Genomic DNA, 18,853 nt, shown 5'->3' with positions numbered 1-18,853 from the left:
TTGAGAAACAGCCTGAAAAAGCATCACAAAGGTATAAGGAAACGTATAAATTCTTGAGGCACTTTCAGCAGCAGCATCCTATTCAGATAGTCTCAAATAGGGCATTTGGAGTGGCTCTACATTGTTAGATATGCCCGTTTAAACAATATGAATTCTTACCCCTGCCTAGTTGCAGTCAGTCCGAACTGTGTAAACATGACTTGCCTGGCTGGAGAAACTGTAGTACATAGAAACAGATGTGAAGTTTCCCTATGCCACTGATAGGAAAATGTAATGGAAACATCTATAAGGTTCTGCATTTGGCTTTTACTGTACAGCACTCAAACGATTCCCCAATAGGGACACAGTGAATGTACTAACTAAATACATTTATATAGTGGCTAGGTCAGTAGACTGGGCATCAGGAGACCTGGGTCCTGCTGGCCTATCTTGTATCTTTGGGCAGGCCACTTCCTTTTTCTCTGTGCCTCTGATTCCCCTCCCAACTGTTCTCTGTCTTGATTGTTTAGCTTGTGAGCTCTCTGAAGTAGAGATGGTCTCATGCTGTTTGTTTGTACAGTGCCCAGCCCTGATCTGGGTTGGGGACTAGTGGTGCTATGGTAAATGCAAAGAAATAATACTGCATGCATGATGCTGGAATGCCATTTTATTACTGTGATCTATTTTATGTGGCATTGTCAAACTGCATCCAAATCTTCTTTTTTTCCCATCAGAAAATGCTGACATGACAAATATTTTGTGGGAACATTCCTTTAATCAAAATGTTCATATCAACTATTAAAACATTTAATTTCAGCTATCATTTTACTATAATAAAATCAAAATTATCAACTCAAAACAAAACTTTTTGCAAAAAATTCCAAGATTTTGACTTTGTCCTGGTTTTGGACTTAAATCAAATTTTGAAATCTAAGAATTTCCTGCAGGTTGGAATTCCAGATTTCCCCCAACTCTCCATTAGTGAACATGTGTTCTATTGCTCTACCATTCCAGGGAAAATTAGAGGCTCCAGCTGAAGCTTCTGGTGGTGATGAGTTTCTAACTTAACCTTTTTAGGGTTTTTAAATCTCTTGGGATCTGTACTGTTTATTTTTTAATCACAGCTCTTTGCATTCTCATTCATCCCCTTCTAACGGTATCATGTATCAGTGTCAATAGTCATGTGATGAAGTGGCCATAAGCAAAGGAAGCCATTTACATCTGGAAGACATCTCTGTATTTATTGCAGTAACATATAATAAAGCAAAAGAAAGATGTAAGAGCTAAGGTCCATAGAAGACTCTGCTGCAGTTAGTAAATCTCAACCTGTCCTTCACTCATATCCATGGCTTTTAAAAACATGGGCACTCAGCCCCTTTTCCGTTAGATTCTAATGCCAGAAGGGACCGCTGTGATCATCTAGTTGATCTGCATAACACTAGTCATAGAACATCCCTGAATTAATTCTCATTTGAGCTAGAGCATATCTTTTAGGGAAAGCAATTCTTGCTTTCTGGATGCCTTACCATCATTGAAATTACCACTCTGGGTTCAGCATTTATACTAAATATGTACCAGCGTACTTTCCCAGCAGTTGGCCCTTTCAAACTAGGAGAGAACCAGCTACTACCATAAGGTGGTCATTTTACCTCCGAATGTTGCAAGTTGTAACATTTTACATTTTACACAGTTTACAGGTCACCCTTAGCATTGTTAATGTTTCTTATACACATAGGGAATATCTAGTGCCCTGTTTACAGTGCACTATTTAATTATCTGAGAAATTTACATTTTACAATTTACATTTACACTATGACAGGCAGTGGCTGCAAATAGTAAGTTACATCTCTAAATGTCAGTGAATGTCAATGAGGGTCCTGTAGTCTTAATTATGTGGACAGATGAAATTTATGTTCCCTCTGCATGTATGGAAGCAAGATCAAAGATCAGCTTTAAACCACACAATCACTTCTTATGTGTGAGATATAATCTTGGCTATCAACCCACAGATCAATCAATATCCTATTATGTCATGAGCTAAGAAATAAATACTGCCTCCATCCACTATCAATTAGAATGGCTGGGGGAAGCATGGAACAGAAGGTAAATGATTAAAAGACATGTGTGTTGCTCTTGATCACTTGACAAATCAGAATGAAGTTGAATTGGTGTTTTTGTTTTCTGGTATGATTGGTGATTCCACTTTTTAAGAGATCCAAACTAGGAGAGCAGAGAATTACTTGTTTTCCTTTTGTCTCTTGAAGCTATCAAGTTTCTGGTGGTTTTTGTTTGTTTGTTTGTTTTGCTTTTCATGAGCAAAGGAAAGGTAATAAGGCTGTACAGCTCTATTGTATTAGGATGTGGCTCCAGGAATATATGTCTCAGACCAAAGAAATTGTTTGTTTTCCTTAGACTGAAAATGATTCACAGTAGATGTCTGTCCTTCCTATGAAAGCCTAAACTACACCGTGTATTAAGCATCTGTAGCAGAGGCAGCTATTAGCTAACATCCAGGCTTGGAAAGTGGTTTGCTGAATGGGCAGAATTTAAATTAGAAGGAAACATTGCTGAAGATATGTTAATGAGGAAGTTAACTCCTATGTCTGTCTGGAAATATGCAATCACGTGTCCTGTGAAAATGCAGAGAAAACCAAAGCAGAGACATATGGTACCCAGCAAAATAAAATTTCTGTGTTACTTTATTTCTAGATATGTTAAAACTTAATTTTTCAAGATAAGCAACACAATCAATGCTAGTTAAGAGATTCCTGACGGTTTATGGGCAGAGAGCAATATATCCCATTACCAACTCCAATCACCATATCTATATTCAGATAGCTACAGTATCCCAGTGTAATGTATCCTAGTGGATCCTAAACTGAGGTCTGTGGAACAGCAGTACTCCATACAGAGCTGGCTGGTCACAAGATGCTCTCTCTTCTTGTTTCCACTTTCTTTATTGCATTAAAGTTGGCTAAAAATGGTTTCCTAGCGCTACTCTTCTAGGGAAGCATTGCTGTGGTTGCCACAAGTATGTCACATAACTACAAATGGGAGGGGCTTAAGAGCTGGTCTGTGCAGTTGCGAAATACGTGTCATTTGGTATGATGCAGGAATTACTGGCTGAGATTCTATCACCTGTGTTATGCAGGAGGTCAGGCTAAATGGTCATAATAGTACCTTCTCATCTCAAAACCTATGTGATCCCATGGAATCCTCTGGTGGAAAACAGAGGCTGCTTTATCACCATATGGTGTCTTTCCCCACTGATCCATGGACTGCACAGCTCCTCCAGGACTCAAAAGAGAAACTCGAAATCCTGACTCCCAACCTTGTGTTAAGGATTGGACAAAGAATGGCATCAAGTCCTCAGCTATCTACTAAGTGATGCACCAGCCTTAGCAGAAGATGGCTCACTTAAAATTTGAGCCTGAAAACTTTGGCAATCCCTCCTTTTGCTAGCAACTCTTATGCAAACAAAACAAATAAATACCCCCCCAAAAAATCTTTTGTAGATTCAGAGAATCAAGTGGCTTTATGGCAGCATGTGTGGCTTCCACATTTGTAGACCTTGAAATGTACCCTTTAACCATGGATAATCAAATGGTTAGGGCATCTCAGTCTTTTTATTGCCATTATACACATTTTCCTTTGAGTAGGACTTATGGGACATTGTTAGAGATGATGCTGAGCTCAAATACATCATGCACTAAAAGCATCAGCAAGTCTGTACACATAACCTGTGAGAAGCTTGAGTTGGCCTGTCTCCCATTAAACAAGGAGAAAGAAATCCACTTGATAACCAAGCATCAGGCTTTAGCATACTGAATCTCCATGCATTGTCTGTAGTTTATTTTTATTGATTTTTTGTTTGTTTCAAAATGAATTAACATCTCAACATTCATTCAAGGCCGTGTTCCTGAAGTGTTTACTCAGGCGAAACTCCCATTAACTTGGAGGGGAATGTTACTTGCATTTGAGAAGGGATCTGGAGCTTCAGCCTTAATTGGGGATGTGATCCGTATTGTGTATCGGTAAATCAGACACACTCTTCACGTATTTCTATTTGTATTACTACAGATTGCACGACAGATTGGATTCCCACTGTGCAAGGTGCTGTACAAATGCATAGTGAGAGCCAGTCATTGCCACTCATTTGGTGAGAGAGACAAAGGGTGGGAGATGAAGTGACTTGTCCAGGAACACACACAGCCTGTCAGTGGGAAAGCCAGGAAGAGAACTCAATGTTCCTGAATGCTAGTTAAGTGCCCTGTGCACTAATCTAACCATTTCTGTGGTTTTTTTTAAACCCAAAACTTGAAGTGAATTATTTATGAATTTCAGAGAAGTTCGGTCAACTACACTTATCTTTTCTCTTCCCCCACCCACTTTTTTTTTCCACAAGCCTGCACTGTTCGGTAGGAAAGATTCATTTTAGTACATAGTTGCCATTTTGGATTGGTAAAAGGACAACCTGTCCTCCATCTTGGCACCCCTTCTCCTTCGGCTTTTGGCACCAAAACAAGGAAAAGGCAGAAAAGATAGTGTCTTGTGGCAGTAGAATCTGCCTACCAACAGAGAACGCAGAAAGGGAGTGTCACTCTCTGACGGGTGCTCTGTGTGTCTGGATGCTGTGAAAGCAGGTCCTCCCAGTGAGGCATAGAAGCCCTCCCACAGAATACCAGCCTTGCTATTAGCTAGAGCCCTGAGGGATTAGGGCTTGAGGTGAACCAGTAACCGCTACCAAGTTTCCCTTAACTTACCTCCACTCACCTATTCCATCATCACGTGAGAGAGCTTTGCATTCAGCATGCAGGACGATGAGATCAAGAATAGAAGATAGAAGACGCCTTACTGAAGATCTACTTACCTGTCATGGAAGTTCCTGAGGTCTGGTTCCTATTGTGTTCCTGTTCCTGCCAACTGTCCCTAAGATCCTGGTTCCCGTCTGTGTTTTTGTTCTCCTGTCCCGTGTCCGCAAGATATGGTATAGTCCTTCTTCGTTGTTCTTGCAAAACCCCACTGTGAAAGGGTTTGGGCTTTGGGGTTCATCCCCATTTTGCCATCTGTGTTATGCAACTGAGCTGTTGTTGTGTTATGTTAGTTTGCAGGGAGTTCTAGCCTGTTCTTAAATAAATACCACCTGACTGTTTGCAACCTCAATCTGCCTTTGTCTTACCTACACAATTACTGATGATAGATAGGCCATCTTCTGTAAAGTAAAACCTAGTTCCAACTGTCTCATACTAATAGCATGGCTGGGATCAGAAAAGGATGTGCTTGAAAGGAGTCAGAACTTTCTTATCTCCTGACCAGAAGCAGGAGATACTCGATATTGTGTGACAGAACCTGTGTCTGTGACATTTCCTGTCCCCTTGCAGACCTCCATTAGGTTTCATGGGTGCAAGTGAGGGCACAGTTTGCCTCCTGGCATGTTTGGCTAAGCTCTGCATAAAAAGTTGAATTTAAGTTCAGATGGCTGAGGTGGCTCACCTGGACTAAATCAAAATCTCCTGTGCTCTTAAGATTTACTTAACACTGCTTTCTATCAAATTTCTCCATTTAAATCCATTTTGTCCTAAAAATACTCTTTTGATATTAGGTACAGGTATGAGAACATCTAAAGAGACATCTATTTGTCTCTGACCTTTGGAAATCTTCTAAAAATGGCTTCTGTGATGCATAAACATTACTGAATTATTTATAGGCTCAAGGGCAAATGTAAAGCCATTTTATTCTTCCTTAATTTATATGGCAGGGCAGAAAATACTGCAAATATTGCCACATCTTCATGGGCTAGTGAAGATGTTTGTTAAAGCTGTGCCTGTTTTATAAAGTAAAGCATCCTCTTTTGACCCAGTAGTCTGAGATTGATTTTTGAGATATGTGGGGTGGAATGTTCAGAAAGTGTCTCAGAGTATGTCTCCACTGCAAAAAGACCTGCAGCAGTGAGCCTCCGAGTCCAGATCAACTTACTGGGCTTGTGGGGCTCATGCTACAGGCCTAAAAGTAGCAATGTAAATGTTGGGGCTTAGGCTAAAGCCTAAGCTCTGAAACCCTGCAATAGGGGGAGGGTCTTGAAGCCAGAGCCCAAACCTCTGCTTTACTATTTTTAGCCCCATAGCATGGACCTGAGTCAGCTGCTTCAGGCTCTTGAGACTTGCTGCCATGGTTTCTCTTTTGTTTTTTGTGCAGTGTAAATGTGCTGTTACAAGTCCCACTATAACTCAATGCAACTCGTGCTCCTAAGTTGCTTAGGGGCCAGATTTTTCAAAGGTAAGGGTCAAATCCTACTCATATTATGAGTGGGTCTGATGACACAACAAAGTATAAGAGTAAGGAAAAGACAGTTGGACCTATGGATAAACAAATGCACTCAGGGACTTTTCCTGATATTTTTAAAAGATGAGAAGACCCACAATTTTGTCTTTTTTACTTTTGCTCCAAAACACTCTCCCCATATTAGACTCTGAGGCTGTTTTTAAACTCAGTACTGTGATCATCGAAATCACAATTCTATTTTTCCTTCACTTTTAGAACACAAAGATATGTATGACTTTATTTTGTACCCATTTTTATAGAGCGTCTCTGGGCTATGCCATTAGAAATCTATTAAAATTCGTCAAATATTGGTCCTTTTCTGGTAGTGGGGACCTTTCTTACTTTGAGACACCGTTCATCTGCATCATTCGTATCTGTTACAAAAGCCATAACTCAGAAAGAAAAGGCTTTGACTGCACTGCACCAATGTGACAAATGTTGTGGATTATGTAAGTGTAGATAGAACAGCTTTTATCTAGATCAGTGGTTCTCAACCAGGGGTACGTGTAGCCCTGGGGCTACACAGAGGTCTTCCAGGGGGTACATCAACTCATCTAGATATTTGTTTAGTTTTACAACAGGCTACATAAAAAGCACTAGTGAAGTCAGTACAAACTAATATTTCATACACATGACCTGTTTATACGCCTCTATATGCTATACACTGAAATGTAAGTACAGTATTTATATCTAATTGATTTATTTTATAATTGTCTGATTTTTGTAAGCAAGTAGTTTTTAGGTGAGGTAAAACTTGGGGGCACGCAAGCAAATTTTTGAAAGCGGTACAGTTTTCTGGAAATGTTGAGAACCACTGATCTAGATGGTATTGGATTCTGTTTTGCCCCAATTACTACCTCCTTTAGAAACCCACCACACACAATACCATTTTGAAGTCACCCAACCAGCAAAGGAGCCCTCAAAATAGTTCAGAAGTTAGTCTCTTAGGTATTTTGGTACCACATTATGCCTAAAGAAAACTTATTTTAAGTCCTTTGTGGAAAGGGGACTGTCGTCTCTTAATCTGTTTGTACAGTGGTGTCCTGGGCCATGATTGGGGCTCTTAGGTGCTACCACAATAGAAATAAATATCAATTTAGATAAATGGAGTCACACAGATGAAGGCATCAAGTCCCAGATCCTCAAAGGTAATCCTTAGGAGTTAGGCAACTAAATACTGTTGAGGATCTGGGCCTAAATCCATGTGAATCCTGGACAATGGGCCAAAAGCTACTGCTCTCCATACTCAAACATATGAGAAAAGTGAGGCGCTTGTGGCACAATACAGAGCAAAACATGTGCCAGAAAAGGGGAATGGAGAGTGTGTGTGTGTGTGTGTTTGGACACATGGAAGGAATGTCTTAATGCTCTTGATTTTGCATGTCCAAAGTTGTCCTGTGGGTTCTGCCTTATACAAGCTTTAAAAACTAGCAGTAGTGTGAGGCTGGGGATGCTAGGAGCATGTGGTCCTTTCACTCTGTCATTTCTCCTTGTCTTTGTAGGAACCCTAGATCAATAGCTTGCCATTGCTGAGGCATTTTCAAATTCAGTTAACTGTTCATTTCAAAATCCCCAGGCTGGGCCAAGCTGCGTGTGGTCTAGCAGCTGAGGGGAATAGGGAACATGTCTCTAAACCACCTTTCTGCTTTCTTCAGCTAACAGCCATTTCAGGGCCCATCATAATTTACAGCAGCCACTAGTTTTTCAAATGAGAGTGGTCCCATAGAGGATCACAGAGCAATTAGATTTGGGGGTCCAGGATCTGGGACTATTTATTTCATTGAATGGATTGCTTGTGAAAGGTGCAGGATTGCCTTGTAGAATGTCCTTTGTTTAGCTAGTGAGTAGGTATGATATGGGCAGGACTAGCACAAGATTCCCTCCCCTGGTTCAGCTTCTACTCAGGCCTTGCCATGCTGAACCATGCCTTGGGTGTATGGAGAGACTTTGGCAAACCAGTAAAGTGACTGAAACCACTATGGATTATTGCTAAAAGCAGCCAAGTCAGCAGGCTGTAAATTGGCCATTCAGCACTCTGTTTGACCCAGACAGGAGAGGAAGGGGTTTTGGGTGCCACAGAAAGGGCAGCTTGACTCCGCATCCTTCCTGATAAGAATTGTGTTGAAGTTGCTGATACATGCATTTTAGAAGAGCAGGATGTGCCCCAGGAATGTCTATTGGGGCCTCAAGGCTGCAAACTCTGGAAAAACCCACACTTGATTAATCGGTAATCAGAAGGAACCTCTTGCTTGACCACTGAAACTGCTTATTTAACAAGTTTTCTTTAAGGGACATGTCATTCTATTACTGATGTATAAATAAAGGGAGGAAGTTTGAGGTAGTTGGACTCTTTTTGGACTCTCCCTCTGGATACATCTTGCAGTCCCTACCGGCAGACAGAAGATTTGGCCACCGGAAGCCTGTCACTCAAGAGCCACACTCAACTTTGGTAATTATCAAGGGTTGGGGTGTTTCTGTTGCAGATGTGTGTAAGTGCTTGAGACTAAGTGAAGTTTAGCTTAAATGAAAGCACTCTTGTGTTGTCCTGTTTGTGCCAGCCATCTATCGGTTGGACGGCCATGTCTTCTGATTTATTTCCTGACACCACCTCGCACAGAGTAAAAGTTACCAAGAGCTTTGGGTTGAAAGAACCCTGGGTAACATGGGCAGTGGGTTCTATTGTTTTAGCTATCAGAAAATAAAGGGGCAATTAATTGCTCCCTCATTTAACTTGAAGAAAGGTGGACAGCATGTCCATCAGCTTCAGCAACATCTGTTGCTCACTGATCAAAGACATGCCTTCTGGCAGTCATCAGTGCCCTCCAGCACAACATTATTATACCTGCTCTAAAGGCCAATAATTAGTTTTTATTACTTATAAAGTGCTTTGCAAACCTGACCTAATCCTCACAATATGCCTTTAAGGAAGTATATTAATTAATCTCATTTGACACGTGGGGAAATGAGGCAGAAAAGTTAAGTGACTTACCCCAAGAAGTAATTAGTGTCAGAGCCAGGATCAGCATGTGGGAGGTCCTGACTCCCAGTCTCATGCTTTTGAGCTTTTCTTTAGATATGTAGGTAGGTCTATGTATTTAGTACAGACAAACACAATCTGTTTGTATAGCTCCACATGGGTTATCCAGTATTGTGAAAGGTTACTGGAGGATGACATGCTTCAAAAGCAAAACTGGGATGACTTAAAGGTGCTGTGGCAGCTTTCCTGTTTTGGGGCCTCTATGTTGAGCTTCATATTGAGACTATTTTTATAAAGATCTTTAAATATAAAACAAGTCAGGTAAAACTCATTTTGATTTCTGCATTTAAATACAAAGATGAAGTGTGCAAATAAGAATAAATAAAGCCCTGCAAAAAATGCACAGCAAGGGCTGGAACAGGGAAAAACAGAGTAATGGAGAAAGTGTTTATAATGTGAAGCAAGCCTATTAGATGCTTTAAAGTTTACACACACAAAGCTGGCACTAATACAATATTAGCACTGATAAGAAAAAGAAGATGCAAGGTAAGTTTATGTCCAGAGGCAGAAAACTTCCACCCATTTGGTATTTTCCATTTTAAGTATAAGGATATCTCGCAAGCCAGTAGAATCTTTCCAAATAGTAATGTGAGCCCAGATGGTAAAAACCAAGATAGAAATAGGAGTCTGATCCTGCCTTCTTTGCCAGCCCAAGGCTGTCATTGGGCCAAGTTATTTTCTCTAGAAACTTCAGGTTTAAACTGAATGGTGTGGAGTTACCCCAGATTTACAGTGGAGCCGAATTTGGCCTATTATCGCTAATCAGCAAGAAATACAGAATCAGTGCCACATAGGGAATTATTAGTTAAATTGGAAAAGATGGAGATCAATATGAAAATTGAAAGGTGGATAAGGAACTGGTTAAAGGGGAGACTACAGCGGGTCATACTGAAAGGTGAACTGTCAGGCTGGAGGAAGGTTACCAGTGGAGTTCCTCCAGGATCGGTTTTGGGACCAATCTTATTTAATCTTTTTATTACTGACCTCGGCACAAAAAGTGGGAGGGTGCTAATGAAGTTTGCAGATGACACGAAGCTGGGAGGTATTGCCAATACAAAGAAGGACCAGGATATCATACAGGAAGATCTGGATGACCTTGTAAACTGGAGTAATAGGATGAAATTTAATAGTGAGAAGTGTAAGGTCATACATTTAGGGATTAATAACAAGAATTTTAGTTATAAGCTGGGGACGCATCAATTGGAAGTAACAGAGGAGGAGAAGGACCTTCGAGTATTGGTTGACCACAGGATGACTCTGAGCCGCCAATCTGATATGGCCATTGAAGGGTTAATGTCTAGCTATTCCACCTGGAAGCAGGCGGGGCACACCCTGACTGTTTCCTAGAAGCAATGCACACATTGCTCTATCCAAGGACAAGGGCTAGATATGAACCCTGAGAACTTGATTGTTTGGACAGCAACTGTGGGAGGTTTTTTTAGCCTGGGCTCAAGGCCTGAGAACCAGGATTGTAGTAGATAGAGGATGGTAACTAAGCATATGAATCAACGTCATACATTCCTTTGTGTAGCAGTGTGTAATGCTTAGGGGGAGAAATATAATAAAAGGAGAAGGTGGAAGGCAGGGGGGGCAGAACAGCCCATCTCCGCTGACCAGCCTGTTTGCTTGCATAAAGCTGTGTTCTGTCTCATCACTGAACCGCAACAACTGGCGCCCAACGTGGGGCCCTCAGCACTCACCTCGCCCGGCAAGGGTTTCAGACGCGTCACTCATCCACTTCGTGGATCCCGGTGAGTATTTTTCATTGTGGTAAGTATGGGAAGCTCCCTTTCTGCTTTGCAAGTGCAACACCGTAATGAGCTACAGTATTTGCTGCGTAAGGCTCAGCATGACTGCCCGGCTCGAGAACTCACTCTCCTGCTACAGGAGGTGCGTGCCAAGTGCCCGTGGTATCCTGAAGCTGGAAGCCTTAAGCTAGCGGACTGGGAGCGATTGGGCCAGACATTGCACAAAGAGCCTCGGGCACCCGTGCAGGCTTTACATGCCTGGCACCTCTGCCGCGACGTGGTACAGCGTGTCGCCTCGGACAGACCCTCCCTCGCGAGGCTGGTGCTCTCGCCGCCCCCGTCCGCCCCTGCAGCCATCCCCCCTCCTGGCGATGCGACACAGCGTGTCGCCTCGGAAAGGCCCTCTCCAGCCCCAACAGAGGAGCTGCCGATCCTGCCACCCCCGTCCACTCCTGCAGCCATCCCTCCCCCTGCTTCGCCCCCAGTGCCTCTATTACCACCGCCTCCCTGGCCTTCCCCACCGGAGCCGGTGTGTGATCACCCTCCCCCCATGGGGCCCCCCGGAGAGTCATCTGCATCTGCTCAGAAGCTTTCGCTGGTGCAACAAATGGTTCACGCAGCGAAAGCTCGATCAGATCTTACAGCAGAGGAGCTGGCTGATCTGGTCTCCGTTTGCCCGGTGACCTGGCAGAATGATGACCAGGGCAACCCCGTGGGCACCTGGACCACTCTGCCATACTCGGTGGTTAGAGAGGTAAAGAAAGCAATTCGTGAATTTGGCCTGACTAGCACCTTTGTGCGTGGTCTCATTGAAGGGATGGGTGCTGGGTACTCCCTAATCCCTGAGGATTGGAAAACGCTGCTGCGCATGATGTTGTCACCCAGTCAGTATGTTATTTGGCTTAGTGAGTATCGGCAGATGGCAGAACGCCAAGCCCAGGTATATAGAGAGCAAGGTATCATTTATGAGCATTTGGCAGGGGAGGGCCAGTTTGCTACTATTGGGATGCAGTCTCAACTCCCTCAGGCCGTCTTCCCCATTATCTCCACCTGTGCCCAGCATGCCTTCAAGAAGGTCCCGGATTCAGGCAAGCCTACCAAAAGCTTTGTCAGTATCCGTCAGGGTGCCTTAGAGTCCTTTTTGGATTTTACCAACAGATTGCAGGAGGCTATCCTCCGACAGGTGGATAACACTGAGGCAGCTCACGAGCTCCTGTTAAAATTGGCAGTTGAAAATGCAAATGAGGATTGCCGCCGTGCTCTCCAGGCAGCACAAGTCTCTGGTATTTTAGAGCTCTCAGACATGCTGCGGGCGTGCCAGAACATTGGCACACAAGCCCACAAGGCTGGAGTTCTGGCTGCCGCCCTCAGAAAAACTGGGAAGGAGGGGAAGCGCTGTTACCGCTGTGGAAAGGAGGGTCATTTTCAGCGGGAGTGCCGCTCATCTAAGGCACCAGCCCGACCCTCAAAGAAGTGCCCCAAGTGTGGGAAAGGTTATCACTGGGCTAATCAGTGTCGTAGCGGGTCGGGAAACCGCGCGACGGGTCCCCCCCGAACCCAGGGCCAAACGGGGGTGTTTCCTACTCAGGCAATCGCTCCTCTGCCTTGGAATCCGTAGACTCTATGAGGGCAGCGACTGCTGGAAGTGCAGGGCTTGATTTGATCATGCAGGAGGACACTGACTTTCAGCTGCCAGGGGAGGTCTGTGCCATACCTACACAGGTGATGGGACCTCTCCCTGCCGGCTTTGTAGGTCTTGTTCTCCCTCGCTCACATGCTGGGAAACAGGGCTTTTTTGTCATTCCAGGTGTCATTGATGCTGATTACACTGGCATTATTAAGGTTCAGGTGTGGACTCATCTTCCACAGTCGCTCCCGCGTGGACGGTCAATTGCACAATTGATTTTAGTCCCCTATCAGGTGCCAGCTGCCGAGGATCGAACTCGGGGCGGAGGAGGCTTTGGATCTACGTTGTCTCACTCGCCGTCTCACAGCGCGTCTTCTCCACTTGTTGCTCTGACAATGTCAGTCCGCCCCTCGAAACCTCAGTTAACACTTCTCTTAAATGATGTTCCTTTTACAGGGCTGGTGGACACTGGAGCTGACGTTACAGTGATTCGTGATCTGGAGTGGCCGGTTAGTTGGCCTACGGTTCCTTCTAAAGAGTTGTGGGGGATTGGGGGTAGCAAACCCGGGCGCCAAAGTTTGTCTTGGGTCACGGTCTCTAAACCAGGAGGCCGTGCCCTTGCTACAATCCGCCCTTTTGTGCTCCCTGTCCACCTCAATATTTTGGGCCGTGATTTACTTACAAAGTTAGACACCACCCTCGATATTAACATCTGATGGCTCTCCCCACCGAGGTGTAGTCACTTATCAGTTGGGTGACCCCCCTCGTTGGCATTCTCGTTTTACACTGCCTCAGCGTTCTGCACAGCGTTCAGAATTGGCTGCTGTTATTTTGGCCTTTCAACTTTTTACTGATTGTCCCTTTAATTTAATTGTGGATACCCATTATGTTTATCAGGTAATTGATCATTTACCCCTTGCCCTCATTACCCCTCAGGTTGATGCAGACCTCCTTCGCCTGTTTTTGTCTTTACAGCACCTTCTTGCCACTCGTCATTTCCCTTACTTTGTTGCTCATATTCGCAGTCATACCCCTCTGCCTGGGCCACTCACTGAGGGCAATGCACGCGCCGATCGCGTGTTGCGTGGTCAGGTAAATTCCCTTTTTTCTGACCCCATTGAAAGCCATGCCTTTTTTCATCAGTCTGCCTCTGTTTTGGCCCGGCAGTTTCACATTCCTGCTGATCATGCACGTTCCATTGTTCGTTCCTGCCCCCACTGTGCTGCTGCTGCTCCTACTTTTTCTTATGCCGTTAACCCCCGAGGTACCGCGGCAAATCAGCTGTGGCAAATGGATGTTACTCATGTACCACAATTCCACCCCTATTCATTTTTACATGTTTCCGTTGATACTTATTCAGGCTTCCTTTGGGCAACCCCACAACGTGGGGAAGCCACTAACAAAGTTATTCACCATTTGCTGGCCTGCTTTTCTGTTATGGGTCGCCCTTGCCAAATTAAAACAGATAATGCCCCAGCCTACTGCTCTGCAGCCCTCTCCACCTTTTGTGCCCGCTGGGACGTCCGTCTTAAACACGGAATCCCTTATAATTCCACGGGCCAAGCCATTGTTGAACGTGCCAATCGCACACTCAAAACCTTGCTAGATAAACAATTAAAACAAGGGGAGCTGCGTCTCCGAACCTTAGGAGACATTCAACAACAGATGTATATTCTCTTGTTTACTTTAAATAATTTAACACTGAATGCAGATCAGCAGACCCCTGCGGATCGGCATTTTCACAAATCTGAGGTACTGGAAAGACCGCGTGTCTTTTACCGTCAGCTGCCCGATCCACAGTGGCTGGGCCCAGCACCTCTAATCACTTGGGGTCGGGGATATGCTGCTGTGTCTCTCCCTGCAGGACCGTTGTGGGTTCCAGCCCGGTGCGTGCGACCAGCACTTAAACAACATGGCATGGCACCAGGGGCTGTCGAATCCCATACCAGAGTTTCAGCTGACCTTGGAGGAGACCGCGTTGCCCCCCGAGTCGACAACGGCGGGACGGAAACGGAGGAGGCGTAACGTCCCAAGCCAGCCCGTGACAGGGGGAGCAGTAAAAGCATTGGTCGCCACGGCTCAACGAAAACTGGCAGCAGATCAGCAGCCAGAAACTCCTAAGACTTTGTTTGTGGCGATTCTCGCCCAAATCACTGCTAATTCTGTGATGATTGTGTGCCTTTTGTGTTGTGTAGGGGTTGGCTCGGAAGCGCCTCCCCCGTTACAAGTCCGAAGGAGAATAAGATACTGCTCTTTGCTTATGCTAATCTTTTCTCCCAGTACTCTAGCATGGCTAATTGGGGCCCGGCCAACTATATTCTGCCTCGCACGGCTATATTCCTTCACACACCGTACCCGGCCCGGGGCTCACAATGTCACCTGTGCGCGTGTAGTTAACTGCACTAGTACAAAGGTGCCATTGGGCTGTCAAAAAATTTCTCAATCCCTTTTAAATTGTTCCCATGCTGTTAATGTTTCATATAATTATGGCCATATCATCCTACCATCAGGATGGGTTTTTATTTGTGGTTCATGCACCTTTAATTATATTCCTGCAAATTTAAGTGATGGCACCCTTTGCTGTCTTAGTAGAATGATACTTATATTGCCTTTTGCTGGTTACAATTGTAGTAAAAGAAGTGTACCCCTTTTAGATGATTATATTGCAGATGTTAAGCTTTTGGTTATTTTGTGTTTGTAATCATTGGGCTTATTTTTTGTTGCTGCTGTGTACAATGTATTCCTTCCTTGTTAAGACTTTGTAAAATTTTTGCCCTGGAAAGCTCCCCAGGTTATGTTCTTGTCTGTCTGGGAGTTAAATAGCATGACAAAACAAATTGGCGGCTACCATGAGATGGCCAACTATCAATAAACAAAAAAGGGGAGATGAAGGGTTAATGTCTAGCTATTCCACCTGGAAGCAGGCGGGGCACACCCTGACTGTTTCCTAGAAGCAATGCACACATTGCTCTATCCAAGGACAAGGGCTAGATATGAACCCTGAGAACTTGATTGTTTGGACAGCAACTGTGGGAGGTTTTTTTAGCCTGGGCTCAAGGCCTGAGAACCAGGATTGTAGTAGATAGAGGATGGTAACTAAGCATATGAATCAACGTCATACATTCCTTTGTGTAGCAGTGTGTAATGCTTAGGGGGAGAAATATAATAAAAGGAGAAGGTGGAAGGCAGGGGGGGCAGAACAGCCCATCTCCGCTGACCAGCCTGTTTGCTTGCATAAAGCTGTGTTCTGTCTCATCACTGAACCGCAACAGGCCATGAAAAAAGCTAACGCGGTCTTGGGATGCTTCAGGCGAGGTATTTCCAGTAAAGATAAGGAAGATGTTAGTACCGTTACACAAGGCACTGGTGAGACCTCCTCTGGAATACTGTGTGCAGTTCTGGTCTCCCATGTTTAAGAACGATGAATTCAAACTGGAACAGGTACAGAGAAGGGCTACTAGATGATCCAAGGAATGGAAAACCTGTCTTATGAAAGGAGACTCAAGGAGCTTGGCTTGTTTAACCTAACCAAAAGAAGGCTGAGGGGAGATATAATTGCTCCCTATAAATATATCAGAGGGATAAATAGCAGGGAGGGAGAGGAATTATTTAAGCTCAGTACCAATGTGGACACAAGAACAAATGGATATAAACTGGCCATCAGGAAGCTTAGACTTGAAATTAGAAGAAGGTTTCTAACCATCAGAGGAGTAAAGTTCTGGAACAGCCTTCCAAGGGAAGCAGTGGGGGCAAAAGACCTATCTGGCTTCAAGACAAAGCTTGATAAGTTCATGGAGGAGATGGTATGATGGGATAACATGATTTTGGCAATTCATTGATCTTTGACTATTAGTGGTAAATAGGTCCAAATGGGCTGGGATGGGATGTTAGATGTGGTGGGATCTGAGTTACTACAGAGAATTCTTTCTTGGGTATCTGGCTGGTGAGTCTTGCTCACATGCTCAGAGATCAGCTAATAACCATATTTGGGGTCAGGAAGGAATTTTCCTCCAGGGCAGATTGGGTTTTTTGCCTTCCCCTGCAGCATGGGGCACAGGTCACTTGCTGGAGGATTCTGTGCACCCTGAAGTCTTTAAACCATGATTTGAGGACTTCAATAGCTCAGACATAGGTGAGATGTTTATTGCAGGAGTGGGTGGGTGAGATTCTGTGGCCTGTGTCGTGCAGGAGGTCAGACTAGATGATCATAATGGTCCCTTCTGACCTTAAAGTCTAGGAGTCTATAACGCTATTTAATACAAACACAGGGCCAAACTGATTCCTGGTCTAATTCAATTGACCATTGCTGTCCTTCTACCACAACTATAACTAGCAGAAGGTGTTTGTATTTTGTATATCTAAGGATGTAGTTAGCCCCATTGTATACTAAGGCTGTATTTCATCGCATGTCTAGCAATCCAAAATGATCCATTTTTAACACTGTTGGTGAGTTAAGACCACTATGAGATCTTCAGCCTGTTGTTTTTCCTGATTCTCTTCCACTCCCGCCCCCTTCCCCTGCCTCCCCAGTGTTTGAAACTACACTCCTAATGCTCTATTCAGGGCAGTTCTGGTGTAGCATTATATGGATAAGCTTCAAGGTAACATGAGAGCCTGCAATTGTCAAAAATACCTCTCTGAGGCAAGGACTAACTTTTGTCCCTTGTTTGCGCTGTTCCTAACATAATGGGGTCCTGGTCCATGACTAGGGCTCATAGACACTATAATAATTCTCTGTGTTTAAATAAATATAAAGTAATACCTGTAGCAGTGCCTGTTGTTGCCATTTACTGCCATGTGTTCAAAAGACCTGCCCATGCAAATAGTGCATAAACTAATGAAAAATTTAGTGAGCTTTCAGGAAGAGAACATCACTCCTCTGCTCAGAAACATCTGGACACGTTAAAATTTCTCCTAATTTTTTGGAATCTGCTCAACAAATCTATGTTTTCACTCAAGCGTAAATAAGCCATTCTGGGGGCCTTGCCAGGCATCTTCTCTTTTTCCCTCTGTTTGGCATGAATAATGCATTGACACTGAACACACATCAGCAGCATTCACTCTGTTTCCACCTACATACATTTTTATAAACCCATGATCTCGGTATTGAGTTGTGAAGGGCCAGATACTGATGCCATGGCTCATGCTGAGTTGTGCCTTACTAGACAAGTGGTCCTAGTCACTTCAGTGGGAGGTCAGAACTACTTAGTGTGAAAAGGGTAGCAGAACCTGGCTCAAAAGGCCAGATCCTCAGCTGGTGTGAATCAGTCTACTTGATTGACTTCAATGGAGTGATAACAATGTACACCCATTGAGGATCTGACCTACAGCATTTGTGTCCACAGACACTGGATTAAATCTGTTCTTGTTTGCACTGGTTTAACACCATTGATATTAAGGGAGCAACTGAAGTCAGAATCTGGCTCAGAAAAGGTGACGTTAATCCAATTACTAATATTTAGTAGTTATAGGAAAATATTTGTCAGAATTTCAACCAGCAACAAAATGTGGTCCAAGAAACCCAAACCCCAAACAAAACAAACCAATAAACAGATTTTTTTTTGGTAAAACACTTTTTGAAACTCCCCCCCCCCCAAAAGAAAATCATTTAAATTTTTCACCCTGCTCTGCCTGAAATAGTTTAGACAAGTCATTTCTGTCCCTACTTTCCATAGATTTGTACTCAGGCAGACCTCTTAAAGTTTTATAAACCATAATTAAGGACTAGGTGACCTAAACATATGCATCTTTTCCTCACATACCATTGAGTATAACAGTGACAATTGTTAAGCATCACTCTTTCTGCTAACTCAGCCAAGCCAATCAATCATCCATGAATAGCTGTCATTCCTGAAATACCTGTGAATTTAAGAGCAGTTATATAATTAACCACTCTCCATATGCTAAAGGTGACTTATGTAAATCTTATTTAAAATCAGTTTGGGGCAATTCACTTTCTTCAGATTTCTTTTATTAGAAATATTTTCTTCTGCCTCTAAGGGATATAAAAGACCAGATGTGCAAACAATCTTGATGCACTGAAGTCAGCCTCAAAACTTCACTGGACAACAGACCCTCAGTTGGTGTAAATTGCTGGAGATCCATTGATTTCAATGCAGCTATGCCAGTTTACACCAGCTG

General features: G+C 43.8%; 1 protein-coding gene across 1 annotated transcript; it reads left to right on the top strand.

Annotated features, from left to right (window-relative positions):
- Positions 1-11,102: 11,102 nt before the first annotated feature.
- LOC144930902 (uncharacterized) lies at positions 11,103-18,429 on the top strand. The gene is made up of 3 exons (XM_078854477.1): positions 11,103-11,839; positions 14,577-14,903; positions 18,388-18,429. Exons 1-3 carry the CDS (start codon positions 11,114-11,116, stop codon positions 18,427-18,429), a joined length of 1,095 nt encoding a protein of 364 aa, XP_078710603.1. The 5' UTR covers positions 11,103-11,113.
- Positions 18,430-18,853: the final 424 nt, after the last annotated feature.

This window comes from Lepidochelys kempii, chromosome 10, assembly GCF_965140285.1.
Source record: "Lepidochelys kempii isolate rLepKem1 chromosome 10, rLepKem1.hap1, whole genome shotgun sequence".
NCBI lineage: Eukaryota > Metazoa > Chordata > Testudines > Cheloniidae > Lepidochelys > Lepidochelys kempii.
Note: the sequence above shows the minus strand (reverse complement) of the source record. Positions and strands in the feature narration are given on the sequence as shown.

Bases quoted from the DNA above. Each gene is read 5' to 3' on its own strand.
- LOC144930902 (XM_078854477.1), top strand. From the start codon at position 11,114: ATGGGAAGCTCCCTTTCTGCTTTGCAAGTGCAACACCGTAATGAGCTA. The intron at 11,840-14,576 runs GTAAAGAAAGCA...CTCTCCCTGCAG, and splicing joins CATACTCGGTGGTTAGAGAG to GACCGTTGTGGGTTCCAGCC. The intron at 14,904-18,387 runs GTAGGGGTTGGC...TACTTTCCATAG, and splicing joins TTGTGTGCCTTTTGTGTTGT to ATTTGTACTCAGGCAGACCT.